Genomic DNA, 18,662 nt, shown 5'->3' with positions numbered 1-18,662 from the left:
TGCACTAAGCTGCAGAAAACTAAACTACAGTAGGTGACTAAATGCTGCTATAAAAAACTGGTAATCTGACCATAAGGGAAATTTTGGAGGCCCTAAAGGTCATGACACTTGGAAGGAGCTGCTGTGACTCGGCAAATCCAACCAAAGAACACACACCACCTTGCCTTGTCTTTCCTTCCCACAGCCTTTAAGTTGAGGAGGCAGACTGGCATTCTTTGTAAGCCAGCGGGTGGCCATCACACTAGATGGATACACCCTGCAGATAATAAAACATGCTTAAAGGTTGCACTTCAAAAAAAAAAAAGATTTGTAGACATTCTGACAGTACCTAAAGACATCAGCATCAAATGCCAGCTGCATAAAAAAAGCGAAGTCACAGCGAAGATTCCAGAAAAAAAAAGATGGACTAGATTTTATTTTAGACAGCTGGTACCAATAAAAACGGAACTTGGCTCATTTTGGACCTTTCCAGACTGAGCAGTTTCCTAAAAGTTAAGAAGTTCATAATGCTATCCATGCACAGACTTCTGCTTTTCTCTGTTTCTGCGGAATAAAGTGAACTGAAGTGTGCCAAGCCATCCATGTCTTTTTTTCACAATTTTCTAAGCTTGCCCTGCTCAGGGCTTTATTGTTTTGCCTGAAAAGCTGCTCCCTTTTGGAGAATGTCCGTGTCAGCCGGAGAGTCAATTATGGCTCCCAGTTTGCAGTCCTCTGCGAACTTGGTTAGCCATAGTCCTCCTGTGTTTGCCTGTACTTCTGAGAAGTATATGCCAAACAGTAGGGGTCCCAGGACCGAGGCTTGTGGGACACCACTTGTGACTGGTTTAGAGTCGGACCTGGAGCCCGCTATTCTTACTGTGTGAGTTCTGTCTAAGCCAGTTGGCAACCCATCTCGTGACGTAGGGGTTTGTTCAGGCTGGTGAGTTTTTCTATAATTCCCAAGTGAGGAATGGTGTCAAAAGCCTTGGCGAGGTCAAGGTAGGCTGTGTGAGCCACCTTCCCCCTCATCTACGGCCTTGGTGACTGTCTCGAAGAAGTCAGCCAAGTTTAGTAGGCATGATCTGCCCTTAAAGCCGAACTGGGTCGGGTGAAGTGTTTGGAGGTTCCCAATGTCATTAATGAGTTCCATGATGATGCACTCCATAGCCTTGCAGACCAGGCTAGTCAGGCTTATGGGGCGATAGTTACCAGGGCCGATTGTGGCCCCTCCTTTGCGGGGCGGAATAACCATTGCTGTACGCCATTCTATGTAGCCATTCTATTGTAGCCTGTGGAGAGGCTGAGGTTGAACAGTGTGTTTAGGTGGGGGGTTAGTTTGTTTGTTGTTCATGCAAGACGCAGCCTGGGACACCATCTGGCCCCATTGACGCTGTGCTTTTGGCTTTTGAAAGGGCTGTTTTCACCTGTGCATCTGTGATTTCCGGGACACTACACTTTTCCGGTATTGTTGTGGGCCCTTTTGGGGGTGAAGTTCTGCCAGGCTGTTGGCAATATCAGTAGGTTCAGTATATTTTGTGCTATTTTGCACTAGCTCAGAGCATATCTGCAAGTTGTCACTTAGATTCTTGACATAGCTAAAGAAGGCTTTGTGGTTATCTTTCGAATCCTTGGCTATTTTTTTTTTTTCGAAGTTAGCCTTGGATGATTTTATGAGGGACCTTAGTTTCTTACTGATACTGATCAGGGATGTCTTTCCTCCTTGGGATTTGCTTTTTTTCTGAACTAGTTTCCTCCTTCTATTGTATAGCCTGTTTATGGCAGGGGTCCACCAGACTGGTTCCCTTCTCTTAGGGGAGTGAGTCTTGGTTTTGCTAGGGATGGCACGATCAATGCATCCTTGTAGGTGCTCATAGAGTGCTTTTGTAAACTGTTTTCAGTCCCAGTTCTTTCTCTAAACCTTCCACAATCCCACATCATTCTCTGCTCCTCAAGGCAGTGTTCTGTACAGTAAAACTGTACAGTAAAACTGTATTCCAACCAGAGGATCAGAACTTTTTTGTGTCTCAGTACTTCACAAAGATTTCTAACTTAAACGGTTTATTGCCAGAGAGAGTTTATTGCAAGACTGAGTCACGGTCACTTGTATCCTGAAAGTTTCCTTTGCAAGCTTGCATTTGAGGAAATTGCAGTCATACCAGAGAAAGTGTCAGTGTGCCCTTTCTCTCCAGGACCCATTCCATAATTACCCTGAATCAAGAAAGCCTTCATGGTGGATAGATCATGTTTTTCTAAACCTGCGAGTATATCTTTCAAGTTGAGCCCAGGGTATCAGACCCACATGATGTACACCTCTGATTTGGCTTGGGAATCCATGTTTGGGATTTGTGGGTTCTGGAGACTTGAGCTAGAGCATGTATAAAGACATGTAGCAGCATATCAGCATAAAATTAATGATTGCAGTGTTTCTAGCAATCCTATTCTTCAAGCCTGTCTGGCAACAGGAAATGGCCATGCCAAAGTGAACAGGAGCGGCCTTAGGTCAACTAGTGCCCTAGGCAAAAGGGCTTCACGGTGCCCGCATCCTGGTCTACCTACACCAAATAAATACTAGAAAAGCTCCCCTGATAGAGCGGCGCCCTAGGCAGCCACCTAGTTGGCCTATGCCTAAGGCCGGCTATGAAAGTGATGATGTATGTCAGCAAACAAAGGGTGATGCACTCCTGGCTACTGTGCAGACTAGCAATACAGGCATGAAGATGGCCTGGGAAGCAGGCCTGACTTTCAGGGCACTGTATATCCCATCCCAGAATAATGCTTTAGAGCAGTTGGCTCCATTTGCTTCTCAACAAGTGTATGTTAAAAAGGGATATGTTCTTGGATGTTGCCTGCAAGTAGCATGTGCTAAAAGTTAACCTATTTACTGCTTCAGAAAATGGGCATTTAAGAAGATATCAGAATTCTGATTTGACAGGCCAGAGCAATTAATGCCTTCTCCATAATCTGGACAGGCCTGTTTCTCCCTCCAATACCATTGATCCACAGGATATTACACAAGATCGGGGAGAGCAGGCCAAAAATGCTACTGGTAGCACAGTTTCAGCCCACGCAGCATTGGTTCTCTCTTGCTCAGTCTGGTAAGAGAACTGTGTCTCTCTTCCCAGAGCAGGGGGTCTGATTCACCCAGCTTGAGGACACTAAGCCTGATGTTGTGGATACTTTTAGCACTCCTTCCTCTAGGCATCTGTTTTCTGAGGATTTGCATGAGATTTTGAGGGAGACCAGGAAACCCAACACAGGGAAGTCTTATTTAAAAACGGAAAAGTTTCTTCCATTGGTGCTCCCTTTAGTAGAGGACAGGACCCAAATTCAGCACAAGTATCTCTTGATGTGAAGTTGTTCAGTCTCACCGTTCATACATCACTGATGGGTTCGGAGCCGATCCTCTGCTCCGACACGGCCGACTAGCAAGGTAAAAGTTCTCCAGTAGCTCGAGACCCCACCCCTTATCCCATAATGCACTGCTGGAATTACCCCTGATCTAGTTTGCCGCAGCACGGATCTCTCTGTTTCCAGCTTGGTTCGAGACTTTATTGGGAGTTTTTCAACTTTCAGCAAGTTATATTTTCACTTTTTTTATATACTTAGTTCTGTTCATAGTAGCAGATATACTAGTTAGTAAATAGTACATTTTCTGTGTTTTTACCCCTTTCCTCAGTATTCTGTCTTGTCTTCGGTCTTTTGGCCTTAAGATTAGTAATTAGTCAGTGATCCCCTTTGGGACTGTCATTTTGGATCTCTATTTACTGTTTGTAGTTATTAGTAGTTAGTGCCCCTTTTTGGGCTGTGTATGTTTGTGTGAGTTACTTAGTTTAAAATAGCTCTTAATTAGTGTGCTTGAGTTGTGTAATGTCTGAAGATAAGGACAAGCATCCAAAGTATGGGTTTAAAAAGTGCCCACACTGTGGACAGAAAATGTCAGTCACAGATGCCCATGTGCATTTTTACTGCTTGGGTGAGGTACATTTGCAAGAGTCTTGCAGCATATGTCATTCCTTTTCCACAAGAGTGTTAGCTGAAAGGAAGAGGAATTTGATTGATAGGGGTTTCATTAAGCATCCCTTTGCTGAGGCATTATCTGACCAGGATGGAGCCAGTAAATCATCCAAGTCTTCAAAGTCTTCCACTGATTCTAGATCCGAGAAAGGAAAGAGGTCAGAAATTGTGCTGACTTCGGCTCCACTGACCTCGGAGCCGACAGTCTGCTCTTTTCGGAACCGGGACACGGCCTTGGAACCGGTTACCGAAAAACCTCCTTCCATGTTGCTCCAATCTGCTCCATCTGTCCACTCTTCCAGGTCCTCTGTCAGCTTTTCTGATCTGGGTATGGACCGGCTGGTTCAGAAACTCTTGAAGGCACCAGGCCTAGGTAAATTGTTGTCTGCTCAGACACAACCATTGGAGCTGAAGACCACTACCCTTGAATTGCCTGCTCCTCCTCCGAACCATATCGGATCTTCGGAGCCAGAGGAGGCTGACCCTGATGATCATGAATCCCTCTGAGCTGACATCTGCTCGGACGTCCTCAGTGCCCACCAGGGACTATAGGAACCAATACTTTCATGTCTGGTCCGGGGAGGATAGCCGCACCGACTTGTCTGTGCCGACTCTTCCTCTCGGGGCCTCAGCTCTGGTGAGCACGGCTCCTACCTAGGGCTCTGAGCCCATGGCTTCGGTGCGGGAGGAGATTGTGGCTCCATCGGAGCCATCGACTCCTTCTCATTGGAGCCGAGGTGCTTTCGATGCCATGAGGTGAGTGTCGTCTCCCAAGACTTCCTCATCTCAAGGTCTGGCCTCTTCTTCCCCTAAAGTGCCTGTGTCTGTTTCCTCTGGTCCTCCCAAACGTAGAGACCCAGAGCCTCAGGTAGCCCCACAGGGCGCTCCCTGCTCTTCTGAGACCTCTCCAGAAGTTCCTTCTCAAGAGGTTCCCAGGAAGAGATTATGCAAGAGGAGGCATTTGGACTCCCTCCAGGAGACCTGGATGAATCAGAAGGGGCCCCCAGACCCCCCTCTGAGAACATCTCCTTTGCGGAGAGTCCCCTAGATCCCCCTCTGAGGACACATCCTTTGCGGAGATTCTTGAAATCCTTAGGCAGAGGGGTGATTGGCAGTCCAAGAGCCCTACTGAGAATGAGTCGGTTCTCCTGAAGGCGTTTGGGTCTCAACCTTCCACCTCTTGGGTATCTCTGCCCTATGATGAGCTTATGGATCTGGTCTCTCGTAGGGCGTGGGAGTCTCCAGAATCTATGGAACCTGTTCCTCGGAGGCCTAATGAGTTTATTTCAGCCCCTGTGGATAAGTCCTTTTTGACCAAGGGAGTCCCTGTTAATGCCATGGTGGTGGTGGCAACCACCAAAAAGGAAATATCTGAGACTTCCTCATCTATCCATCCTCCTAATAGAGAATCTAGGATCATGGATAGATATGGGAAACGCATGTTCAGTTTAGCGACTTTCTCATTCAGATCACTGAATTACTTGACACATTTTACCAGACTGCAGAGATCTCTCCTTAAGGAATTGGGAGATGCTCTTCAGGGTGCTGTAGCTTTGAGTGTATCCGATAAGATTGCCAGTCAGCTCTCTACCCTCAATTCGTTAGCAAACTCGTCCATGCATCTCATATCATATGCAGTTGATGGTTCGAGCAGAGCTGCAGGTACAGGAATCGCTCTCCGTATGCATGCCTGGATGCGACTCTGATGTTCGTGTTACACTGCTGCAGTCATTACACTTGGGTTATCCTGCCATCAGGCAGTTTCCCAGGCGGCCTGAGTTCCAAAGTCTTGGTCTGGCGTCGGTTGCTGTCGCCTCCTCCCTGACGGTCAGTGTGACAGGAGTGTATAAGATGCAGCCGACGCCATTTTCTTCAGTCTTTCTTGCCCCGCGGTGCCCGAAGCAGAAGCAGTTTGCAAGTGCCGGTTGGCCGACTCCTGAGATTTTCATTCCGAATCCAGAACCGAAGTCTTCTACAAAGCTAAGTACCCCGTTGGGGAAACTTTTTCTTTCCTCAGACCGATGTCAGTAAAAGTTAATAACTGTATTTCTTGTGGGAAGCAAATACCTCATAAGGATTTCCACTCCTATTGTATTCCATGCCTAGGCCCAGACCACGACGTCACTGGTTGTCGGTTTTGTGCTAGGTTTAACAAGCGCACTATTAAACGTCTGTTTGATTTTGCCTGACATTATTTTGGCAGAAAATTCAATTACACCATGCCGTCAGAACTTCCGATGACCGCATTACATAAAAAGCATAGACAAGGACAGACATCCGACGAGGCCTCTTCTAGGCCGGTCGCCGGTTCTCTGGTTTTCAGCGAGGCGCATACGCAGCCCCTGATGACCGCATCCACAGAACCGCAGACCGCCTCCGACTCCCATGTGGAGCTGGCTGGGCCTTCGGACACTCTGTTTTCAGCCTACCGAAACTAACCCTTCTGAGGGAACCGAAGTAGCTGAGCAATCCACAGCTTCAGAGGGAGTCTTCAGACCTACCCAGTTAACCATTAAACCCGCTGCTAAGTCTAAGGCCCCATTAAAAACAAAGAAACAGATGCAGCATTCTCCAGGACAGGTTTCCATGCCTAGGAAACAAATGCTCAAAATGGCCGAAGACCTCATCACCCTGATCAGGGGGTCCCATCCCCCTCCTGATAAAAGGCCCAGACAGGATGCAGATTATGAATCTTCCGACCAGGTGTCCATTTCTTCAGATTCATCCTCAGACCTAGGATATTTCTTAACACCTTATGAGGATTCTGATGCTGAGGAATCAATTCCATCAGCCTCTCCGCCTGAGGACTACTCCTTTGGGGAGACCTTGCATACCATGAAGGGAGCATTTCCATTGGGAAGGCCAGGATTATTCAGAATCCAAGAAAAGGCGCAGAGACTTCCTTTTATTGCCTCAACACAGACCTCTTGCTATTCCACCAGTGTTAGATATTGTGAATGATGTGTACACTGAATCCAGCTTAAACCCTGACTCCTTACCCTCCAGCCCCAGTTAAACCATATAGATATTGGAGTCCCTGACTCTCACAAATTTCTGTATAAAAGCCCTGTTGCTGACCCTGAAACTATTTCTCAGGGATCCAAAGGGATTAAGGCCTCATCAGCAAAAAACCCAGTCCCCTCTGACAGAGATTCCAGAGTATTAGACAGATGGGGAAAGAAAGTATATACGTCTGCAACTTTAGCAATGAGAGCCTTAAATTGCCAGTTTCACATGCTGAAATATCAGCAATTTTTATTGTCTCAGTTGAAACAAAAGATACTTCCAGATTCAGATCATCCTAATTTTAAAGAAATGCTGGATTTATTGCATGCAGCTGAACAAGTGGGAAAACATACTTTGCAATGTGGGTTGGATTCCTTAGAGACCTCCTGTAGAGCAGCAGTTACAGGCTCTGTCATTAGAAGGCATGCTTGTTTAAAAGAACATACATTACCAGATCATGTTAAGGCAAAATTATTTGATGCACCTTTGCAGCGGGATGTGTTTGGAGTTAAGGCAGAGGAGGTATTAAAGAAGATGGAGGATAAGGCAAAATCCATGCAAACAGTGAAGGATTTCTTACAGGTTCAGCCTCCTCGTTTTAGCAGAAATTGGCCAACAAAGAATTGGTCCTTTCCAGTCACAGACAGACCTCAAAGAGGCAGATACAGACATCCAAGAGGTAGAGGTCAAGCACAAGGTCCTTGCAGGCCTCGACAATGGGGTACAGGCCAGAAAGAAGGGGAAGACAGGCCACAACCTTATAAAAAGCAGCCTCAATGACTTCCCACTACAGCTGCCAAACAGTTCTCTCTTGGCAGCCCCCTTAGGAGGAAAACTGGCACTTTTCTATCACAACTGGCATTGCATCACAAAAGACAAATGGGTTCTCAACATTGTATCTCAAGGTTACAAGTTCCAGTTTCACACTTTGCCAAGGTTTAAAGGAATGCCAAATCTGCCACCAAATCAATGGGCAGAGGCTCAAAAACAAATTACAGCACTCATGAACATGAGAGCTATTCAAAAGGTACCACCACAGGAGCAAGGACAAGGATTTTATTCAAGACTCTCTTCTGGTTCCCAGAAAGGACAAAGCCTGGAGACCCATTCTGGATCTTTCTTCTCTAAACACTTACCTGGATGTTCCGAAATTCAAAATATTGACACTACAGCAGCTTCTTCCCATACTGGGCAAGAAAGCTTGGCTCGTGACTTTGGACCTCAAGGAGGCATACTTGCATGTCCCTATCAGACAAAACTGCAGAAGATACCTCAGATTTCTAGCTGGTTCAATGCACTATCAATTCTCTGCACTGCCCTTTGACTTATCTACTGCGCCCAGGGTCTTCACAAAGTGCCTGGCACCAGTAATTGCATTTTGCAGGCAAAAAGGAATTCAAATTTATCCATACCTGGACGACTGCCTGATTCAAGCAGAGAGCAAGGACATTCTTCTAAAGAATCTGGTGTTCGTAAAAAAGTTAAGTTGCCTGGGGTACACAGTAAACGAAAAGAAATCAAAACTAGTGCCCTCACAACAGATAATATTCCTGGGTGCCAGCTTGAACACAATGGCCCAGATTTATCTCACGCCAGACAAGCAAGGACAACTGACTCAATACTTTCAATTGATGGCAACAAAGACCCAAATCCCTGCAAGAAAAATTCTGCAGGCCTTGGGCTACATGGCATCTTGCATACTACTAATTCCATATGCTAGACTGCATATGAGGAAACTACAATGGTACCTAAAGAGTGTATGGTCTCAACACTGTCAAAGTTTGGAAACAGTTATGCCACTAATTCCTTGCCTTCAACAGGAGTTTCGATGGTGGGCTCAAGCTTGTCACTTCAACAAGGGACAGCCTTTTACTCATCCCACAGCCAGGCAAACACTGACAACAGATGCATCGGATTATGCCTGGGGAGCACACATGGCAGGAAAATGTATTCAGGGTGAGTGGCCCACAGAGCAAAGGCATCTTCACATCAATCAAAAAGAGATGCTAGCTGTACAAAATGCACTTATAACTTTCAAGGACCTGCTGCATCCAGGACAACTACTACTAAAGACAGACAACACCACAGTTATGTGGTACATAAACAAGCAAGGGGGTACTCACTCCTACCCCCTTTGCAGACAAGCCATGACCTTGTGGAACACAGTTCTAGACTACCAAATTCATCTACAAGCACAATTCCTGTCAGGAGAGAAAAACACACTGGCAGACGCCCTAAGCAGAAACATCATGAATCCCCACGAATGGGAATTGAATCCACAAGTATTCAGAATGATAACACAAAAATGGTGGAGCCCGGACATAGATCTGTTTGCATCCCCAATGAACTGCCAGCTACAGAAATTCTGCACAAGGAGTTACCATCCACAAGCATGGAAAGTGGATGCCCTCTCATTCAGCTTGAAAAACATGCAAGTATACGCTTTCCCTCCTTTACCTCTCCTTCCAAAGGTACTCATAAAAGCCAGGCAAGACGAGCCAAAGATGATCCTGATTGCACCAGACTGGCTACGCCAGCACTGGCACCCAATCTTAAAGATCTTAGCACAAGAACCACCCTGGATTTTGCCTCAAATCCCACATTTGCGGACACAGCACAACAATCAGATACTTCACAGCCAGCTAAAGAACTTAAACCTAGCTGCATGGAAAATTCCTTAGTCAAGCAACCAATGTCTCTCTCCAAAGCTGTTATGAATGTCATTCTGGAGGCCAGAAGGCCTAGCACCAGGAAAGCCTACTCGGATAAATGGAAGAGATTCTGTGCCTGGAACCAGGCACATAGCCTTGACCCTCTTGTCCCAAACATTCCTCAGATACTTCAATATTTAACTGAGATGCTGGACAAGGGCCTCTCCTTCTCACCAATCAAGATCCACGCCTCAGCCATTTCTGCTCATTACAACACGGATCCACCAATTTTTTCTAATTCTTTGCTCAAACAGTACCTCAGATGGGCTAAAAACATAAGACCGCCCCGTAGAGCACCTACCCCATCTTGGGACCTCAACTTTGTTTTGGAAAAATTAACCTGATCTCCTTTTGAGCCAGCTAACACAGTAGAATTAAAATACATCTCCTGGAAAACATCTCCTGGAAAACTGCTCTGCTACTGGCAATAACATCAGCACAAAGAGTTTCAGAATTACAGGCACTAATGGCAGTGGAACTTTTCCTCATTTTCCACCAGGACAAGGGTGTCTTTAAGAACTAACCTTACGTTTATGCCAAAGGTGGTATTAAGTGTGGCTCTAAACCAAACTATTCATTTGACAACTTTCTATCCAAAACCACAGAACAAAGGGGAAGAAACTACTACATTCTTTGGACATTCACAGGCAGTTACGCTTCTACTTGGACAAAACCAAAGCTTTCAGAAAATCTGAGCAATTACTGGTAGCATATGCTGCAGGAGCACAGGGAAAAGCCATTTCAAAACAGACTATCTCAAAATGGATAGGACATTGCATATGTTTCTGCTATACTCACCATGGGAAACCTTTACCTAGCAGCATTAGATCTCACTCCACCAGGGCAACAGCCACTTCAACTGCCTACCTCAGAGGAGTACCTACCAAGGATATTTTGGAAGCAGTAACATGGAGTTCTGTGCATACCTTCACCAAGCATTACCATTTGCCTTTATACTCCAAATCCAGAGCTGACTTTGCCACTGCTGTGCTGCAGGGCCTTATAGCCAGCCCTAATGCCTTATAGAACCAGCCTCCCTACCTCAGCTTTGGGATTCCACCCAAGTGTAATGACTGCAGCAGTGTAACACGAACATAGTACAGTTTTGTACCTACCATAAATGTAGATGTTCGAGTTTAAACACTGCTGCAGTCCAGGTTACCCTCCCTCCTTCCCCTCTTACTTGCTGGTACGTACCTATGCCTTCTGCCCTTTAATACCTATGGGGAGTATTTGCTGGTAACTGAAAGTTGTTGTTTGCTTTTCTATGTATGTTTTATTAGCAATTTCAATTGCCTACCTATTTGGGGGCACCTGACATCTGGGGCAAGAAAAACTGAAGAAAATGGCGTCGGCTGCATCTTATATACCCCTGTCGCACTGACGCCAGGGAGGAGGCGACAGCAACAGACGCCGGACCAAGACTTTGGAACTCAGGCCGACTGGGGAACCACCTGATGGCAGGCTAACCCAAGTGTAATGACTGCAGCAGTGTTTACAGTCTGTAGGTACAAAACTGTTCTTTCCTTCGCAGAACTCTTCAAGTCTTCCTTTAATAATACCCCATTTGACGGCTCATCCTTGTTTGGGCCAAAGGTGAAGGAGACTTTAACCAGGTGTGAGCAAGAAGGAAAGACTGCCGTCAGAGTCCGTTTTTTTCACCCCCCACTCGACCCTTTCCCAAAGGTCAGAGGGCAGGAAAGATGTGGTTCCGGAAATTCTGAGCTCTGCCCTTTTGTCTCACTACAGCCCCCAGAGTGTTCACCAAGTGCATGGCAGTAGTCATGGCTCACCTGAGACGTCTAGGATTCCAGGTGCTTCCGTATCTAGACGATTGGCTCCTTACCTCCACCACCAGGCATCAACTTCTTCAAGCGAGAGAGGCTACTCTGACACACTGCGATCAGCTAGGCATTACAGTCAACTTCGAAAAGTCTGCCTTGTTGCCATCGCAGCATATCGTGTTTATTGGGACAGAACTAGACACGTCAACCACCACTCTTCGCCTTCCACCAGAAAGAATATCTATTCTTCACCAACACATCATGTTCCTAATATCAAAGAACAGAGTACCAGCAGCAGAGGTATTAAAAGTTCTAGGATTGATGGCGGCAGCTATTTTAGCAATCCCCTTAGCAAGGATGCATATGAGAATCCTTCAATGGCTTCTATTCACGCAATGGTCTTACCAAGAACTTCCAATGAGTCACATGATCCCGATAAATTCCTGCAAGAAGGATCTTCAGTGGTGGTTGACGTCCTTTCATGCTTCCCCCTCCAGCTGCCACTGTGACCACGGACGCTTCCCTGATAGGGTGGGGGGGGGGTATTTCAGGGAAAGACTGCCCAAGGCACATGGACAGATCAAAAATCACATCTGCATATCAATGTCCTGGAGATGAGAGCAGCGCTTTTAGCGTTGCAATACTTTCAGGACTCTCTTCCTCTAGGGACAGTTGCAATACAGACAGACAACATGTCAGTGGTCTGGTATCTGAACAAACAAGGCGGGACCAAGTCTTATCCCCTTTGCCTAGAAGCCCTCAGAGTATGGCAGTGGGCACTGTTATCCCAATGCTTTCTGTTGGCAACGCACATCCCGGGCAAATCCAACATTATAGCGGACAGACTGAGCAGAGCAATCTTGTTGCCCCACGAATGGTCCCTCAAACAAGATATTGCAGACAGTATCTTTTGCAAATGGGGTGAGCCTTCCTGCGACCTCTTTGCCAGTCGCATCAACAACAAATGCAGAAGCTATTTTGCCCTAATTCCCATGCCAGGTCACTCCCCGAGGGATGCTCTTGTCCATGATTGGCCCCTGGGTCTCCTCTATGCATTTCCACCAATTCCTCTGATATCCAAATTCTTACGGAAAGCAAAGTCGCTGAGATGGACAATCATCCTCATAATCCCTCATTGGCCTCGGCAGATTTGGTTCCAGTTTCTTTATCCTCATATTCTGGAAGATCCATGGATCCTGGACCCAGTTCCGGACTTGTTGACACATCCATCAGGGGATCTTCACATGTCATTGCAGACACTGAAGCTAACCGCTTGGCTGCTCCAATTCCCCGCATAGCCAGGCTCTGTAATCTTTCCCATGACACTAGTCAGATTTTGTTGGCTTCCCACCAGAAACGTAGTAAATGGAAGAGATTTTCCATTTGGGCTTTTTGATTGACCCTTATCAAGCGCCATTGTCTTCTATCGTACAATTTTTTACAGAAACCTTGAACAGAGGAGCAGCAGCAGCAGCTACGGTACGAGTACAATTAGCTGCTATATCTAATTTCCATCTAGGAATTGATGGTTTGAATATCATGGCTCACCAATTGTCTAAGGCTTTTCTAAAATGTTCCTTTCATATAAGGCCTCCAGTGAAAACACCTTATTCCCCCTGGAATTTAAATTTTGTTATCTCATATCATTCTTCCTCCTTTTGAGCCTGCATCATCTTGTGAACTAGAATTCTTGTCATGGAAAACTATCTTCTTAGTAGCCATCACTTCAGCCCGTAGAGTGTCAGAGCTCCAAGCCCTTTCCATCAAGCCCCCTTACATGGTCTTCCATACTGACAGAGTATCTCTCAGAACTAATCCATCCTTTCTGCCCAAAGTATGTTCTGAGGTTAATATTAATCAAGTCATTGAGTTGCCCGTTTTCTTCCCTAATCATACCAACAAATTGGAATATATGTTGCATAAACTCGATGTTCATAGACAACTTAGATTTTATTTGGACAGAACCAAAGACATTAGGAAATCAGATCGGCTCTTTGTGTCCTTTTCTGAGACCAGGAAAGGTAAACCAGTTGCTAAAACAACCCTAAGTGGCTGTCTGGTTGCATCACCTATACATATGCTTGACATAAAATGCCATTATCTAGTAAGGTAAAGGCTCATTCAACCAGAGCAGTTTCTACCTAGTCGGCCTTTCAAGCCAAATTGCCTTTGGATAACATCTGTGCAGCAGCCGCCTGGTGTAAACCTTACACTTTTCTAACTCATTACAAAGTGGATAAGGCCTCCAGGGACAGGGCTTCATTTGGTTCTATGGTTCTGAAAAGTGTACTGCCGTGAGCCACCCAAGATCAGGGTGCTAGGGACGCTACCCATCAGTGATGAATGAACGGTGAGATTGAACAACTTCACATAAAGAAGTTATGTACTCACCATAACGTTCCATGTGAGTTGTTCCATCTCGCCTTCATTCTCACGTCCCTCCCTCCTTCCCCCTCCTGGCTGACAGTTGATCTGAAGGCTGTCTTCATCCTGGTTTTTCAATGTGTATTTATTCTTGGGTAGAATAATTATTGTACTATGATATGGTACGCAGCAAACAAAATCTGAGGTAATTCCAGCAGTGCATTATGGGATAAGGGGTGGGGTCTCGAGCTACTGGAGAACTTTGAGCTTGCTAGTCGGCCGTGTCAGAGCCGAGGATCGGCTCCAAACCCATCAGTGATGAATGAAGGCGAGATGGAACAACTCACATGGAACGTTATGGTGAGTACATAACTTCTTTTTTTCACCTGCTTGTCAGACCAGTACAAAACAGGCCTACACAATGCTTGTCTACTGGTACATGTCTCTGCCATTTCTGTGTCTTCACCCCCCCCGCCCCCCCCCCCCCCAAATAATGTTATTCTCCTGGAAGACTGCTTTGCTAGTAGGCTTTGACATCCGTTAGATATTTCATAATTCCAGACCCCCGTATGTTGGCGCAGCTGTTCTTAATCTTTGATAAATTCAGAGTTACAGTACAAGCTAATCTGTGTTTATCTAAGATTATGATAGAGTTGCCCTTGAACTAGGACTTGCATCTCCCTGTATACTTCCTATCATCCCAAAATAAGGGAGAAAGGTTTTTGCTGTCACTAGACATTAACTGACAATTGTGATTTTACCTGGATAGAACAAAGCACTACAGTTCTGACTAGCTTTTTATTGCATTTACTAATATCAGGAAGAGAAAGACGATCAACAAGTATACCATTTTTAAATTAATAGTTAATTGAAATAGCCTCTTTTCTCACCATGATACATCTATCCCAGGTAAAGTGAGAGTTCACTCTAAAACTGCAACTACCACAGTCTTAAGAGGGGTCACTGTCCAAGCAATCTTGGAAGCAGATACTTGGCTCTGTGAATATTTTTGCCAAACATTACAAATTGACAGTATTTCGTGGGCCAGGCAGGTTTGTCATGGCTATTCTGCAGGGTTTTTTGACTCCTGTACCTTCCTCAGGCCAGGCACCCTCTGATCTGCAAGCCTCTGAGGTTTCCCAAGAGTTTGTAGTGCAGGAGTGAGTTATGAAGAAATTAGTACAATCTATATAAACATGGCATAAATGTAGATCCATCCACCCACAATCTCTTTTTCCATGTTTGCACTTTGGGTTGGGTTGACACTGGATTGACACTTCAACAGTGACAAGATATTTTAGTATATTCATTGTTCCAGTAACAGAGCTCTCTATCCATTCCCTGTACCCTGTCTAGCTCCTTCCACTTTCCCTCTCTACCACCTGACCAGGCCTATCCTACTCTTCATTGCAACAGCCTGGAGAAACGGTTTGAGATTCTCCAGTAGGGGTCTTTGCACCTGGGGATGGGACATCCCAGGTAGGAGTCCTGCTTTGGCAGTGGTACACTGTACTGCACCTGCCAGGGGAAGAAAGGTGCAAAGATGTTGTAAAGCTCCCCTTTATATCACTGACATCCGAATATCCATGTGGGTGGAAGTCTGCTTGGCCAGTAGAAGGAATGGAGAAGTGGTTTGGATATCAGGCTGGCTGTTGAACGTGTGCAGGCACAATTCGAAACTCAGTACTACAGTAGTGAATATTTTCAAACATTACAGTTATAATGAATTCGTAACACAACTTTCCTTTCTTTCCCATTGGAAAAAGCATGTAATTTTACTTTTTTCTCTGCTCATTCAGCATATTTGTTATACCTTTCCTTTAGCTTTGTAATCTTTAAGTCATTTATTTTGCTTTGCTTTGATATTATTGCTGTTCACCTTGCATTTTGCTTGTGGTCTACTTTATGGAACCATGTTTATTGTGGTGGGTTGTATTTCACTTGTATACTTATTATGTTTAGAACAGATAAGGAAGTTGAAGAGAAGAGACAGAAAGCGATTGAGCAGGTAAGGTATAGTTTTATTGTTTTCGTAAGTCACTTAATATGTGATACCTTCTCTTTTCAGGCTCACATTATTTTCCTTTCACTTCTACTGGTGAGTGTTACAATAGCATCAGACTGAGCATGTAAGATATTTTTTTTAACTGCAGATTCTGAACCATTCCAAGGTCAACCAAGAGGGAGAATCTCTCCAATTTGTCCTTGGTCTGCCTCAGGAGTCACCTTTCTGTAAGCGCTCCCCTGAATAATTCCAGTGACAGCTACCCATGGAGCTTCCTTTTAAGATATTTGAACCACTTCTTGGCTTATACTGATTTCGCATCTCTAGTCTGTGGTTGTCATGAATTGCTGAGCTTCTTACTTTGTCAGATAGAGTAAGCTTAGCAGTCCTGTGCGGAAAAAAACTCATTTCTGCAGCTTATTAGTATTCTACTGTTACATTCACTAACCACAGCATAAGAACACATGTACACCGGAGCAGTAGCCTTGAAAAGTGCATCTCACAAATCAATTCATATTGGTCCAGCATTCACAAGACTGTAATCACTACACTAATCTGCTTTTTGCAGTGTTGCACTTAGCTTTGTCATGACTTGTGAATGAGGGCATTGAGGGCAGCTGTTCCTCTCCCATGTATAGAGTTTATGCTGGCCTTTTCTAGGAAATCATCTACCCTCTTATTTTGAAGTACTGATTTTTATTAGTCTGGTTGTCACTAAGTAGCAAGTCACGCAGAAGCATGTTGAATGCTACTGTCCTAATTCTGTCCAAATGACGGCATTACTAAACAGTGATGGTACTGTTTGGTCTCCATGCTGGACAGTTTCCCAGATTTGGCTGTGCCTTGGCACCCTGTCTGTAAAAATCATGAGAAGCAGTGGTAACAAGTTGGTGCAAATGGTATAGCCTGACATTCAGCTGTAAAGAATTTGACTTAAATACCAGAGGTGCAAATGCAACTCTCATTTTATCCATACAAAGAACGAATAGCAAGCAACAGTTACTTGTACGTGTTACTTATTTTAAAACGTTGTCGTCAGAACTGCAATTGATTCTGTATGCTATCACTCTTATAAAGCTGATTTTAAACTATAATGCTTGGAATCAACTGTGTGTAATAAACTGGAAGACTTGTTCTTAATCTGTACGCTCCAGCAGGATGGCATCTACACTAAGTACCTATCTGCTGTAACTAGTTGCCCTGAGGCTGCTGCTAACTCTGCTTGACAGCTTCCCAGATGTAATTCTCTTGCTACTTAACAGTGTGTCGCTAAGGCGCTGTTATTCCTCATGTAATTGTTGCACTCTGCTTATGTATCTGTAGTTAAATTTGAATCATTTCATAAGTTCATAGGTTAATAGGTGTGTACTAGGCAAATGGCCCTGGAGCATTTACAAGTCTAGCCCATAGAAGTGCTCTGGCATTATGCTGCCAGTCGTTAGTTCCAGTGCTTCTATCAAGTAGAGCCACTGGAGTGATCCCCCAGGTAAACTTTCTATTACCCATCCACTCATCAAGATTTCACTTGAGGGCTAGTGAGATGCTCTGCTTGACATGTATGGGAAGTCTATTCCAGAGCATGGGTAGTCTCTGGGTTATGAACCTGTCCCTCCAGCATTTTCTGTTGATTATGGTAATTAAGTTGAGATCACTGGAGCGTGTGGTGCGGAGGGATTGGGATTTCTTTAGATGTAGCGTTTCTAACAGAGATGGGTCAGACATGGCTTTTATAAGTCGAGCAGAGATCGCCTCTTAGTAGACTGTGAGACAGAGAATAGATGGAATTTTTGAGTCTGTCCGTGTAGGACATGTGTTTAATGCCTAGGATCCTCTTCGTGAGGTACTTTTGTGGCCTCTCCAACTGTTGCAGGAGTCTAGTGAGGTACATGCCAAATGGGGCATTGTACTGATTGGTTTAATGAGGGAAGAGTAGAGAGAAATGATGACCCCTTTCTTCCTAGATGAAAAACCCTTTGTAATGAGATGTGTCACATAGAAGGACTTTCTGACCACAGTGGCAATGTGGTGGTCAAAGGAGAGGTTGCTGTCAACCTGTGTCCCCAGATCTCTTACAATGCCTTCAATGTTTAGTGGGCTCCCATCGATGTGGTAATTAGTGGGAACTGAGTTTTTCCCAAAGAGGATGACGCATTTTTTGGCATTAATCTTAAGGCCATGGTTTTGACACCAGTCATTGGTCTCAGTGAGGCCTTTCTGTAGGATTTCTGCATCACATGGGGAGCTAATAATGGCTCCCAGCTTGCAGTCTGCGAATTTGGTCGGCCAGAGTCCTCCGTGTTGGCCTCGACTTCTAAGAAGTAGATGCCAAACAGAAGAGGACTCAGGACCAATCCCTGTGGGACTTCACTCGTGACTGGTCGGCAGTCTAACTTGGAGTCCGCTACTTTCACACTGTGGGTTCTTTCTGTGAGCCAATTTGCTACCCACCTAACGGTATAGGGGTTGATGCCTAGTTTGCTGAGTTTATCAATAATTCCTGAGTGAGGAATGGTATCAAAGGCCTTGGCCAGAATGAGGTAGTCTGTATGAACTGCCTTACCTTCATCCACTGCTCTGGTGACTGACTCAAAAGAAATCAACCAGGTTGAGCAGGCATGATCTACCCTTCACAAAACCAAACTGCGTGGGATCTATAGTTTGGAAATTCCCTATATCCTTGTTAATTAGGTCCATGATGATGCGCTCCATAGCCTTAGAAATTAGACTTGTAAGGCTAATGAGGTGATAATTTCCAGGGTCTGTAATCACTCCTCCTTTATGGAGAGGGATGACTGGCAG

At 45.0% G+C, this 18,662-nt stretch overlaps 1 protein-coding gene across 2 annotated transcripts in view; it reads left to right on the top strand.

Annotated features, from left to right (window-relative positions):
* BORA (BORA aurora kinase A activator) overlaps positions 1-18,662 on the top strand; it is a 1,242,116-nt gene that overhangs the window by 237,851 nt on the left and 985,603 nt on the right. For both annotated transcript variants that reach the window (XM_044071743.1, XM_044071742.1), the window contains one exon: positions 15,821-15,866. In XM_044071743.1, coding sequence (XP_043927678.1) covers positions 15,821-15,866 — 46 coding nt within the window. The remainder of the gene's footprint in view (positions 1-15,820; positions 15,867-18,662) is intronic.

The sequence above is a fragment of the Protopterus annectens genome, chromosome 5.part0, assembly GCF_019279795.1.
Source record: "Protopterus annectens isolate FY-2018-M chromosome 5.part0, PAN1.0, whole genome shotgun sequence".
Taxonomy (NCBI): Eukaryota; Metazoa; Chordata; order Ceratodontiformes; family Protopteridae; genus Protopterus; species Protopterus annectens.
Note: the sequence above shows the minus strand (reverse complement) of the source record. Positions and strands in the feature narration are given on the sequence as shown.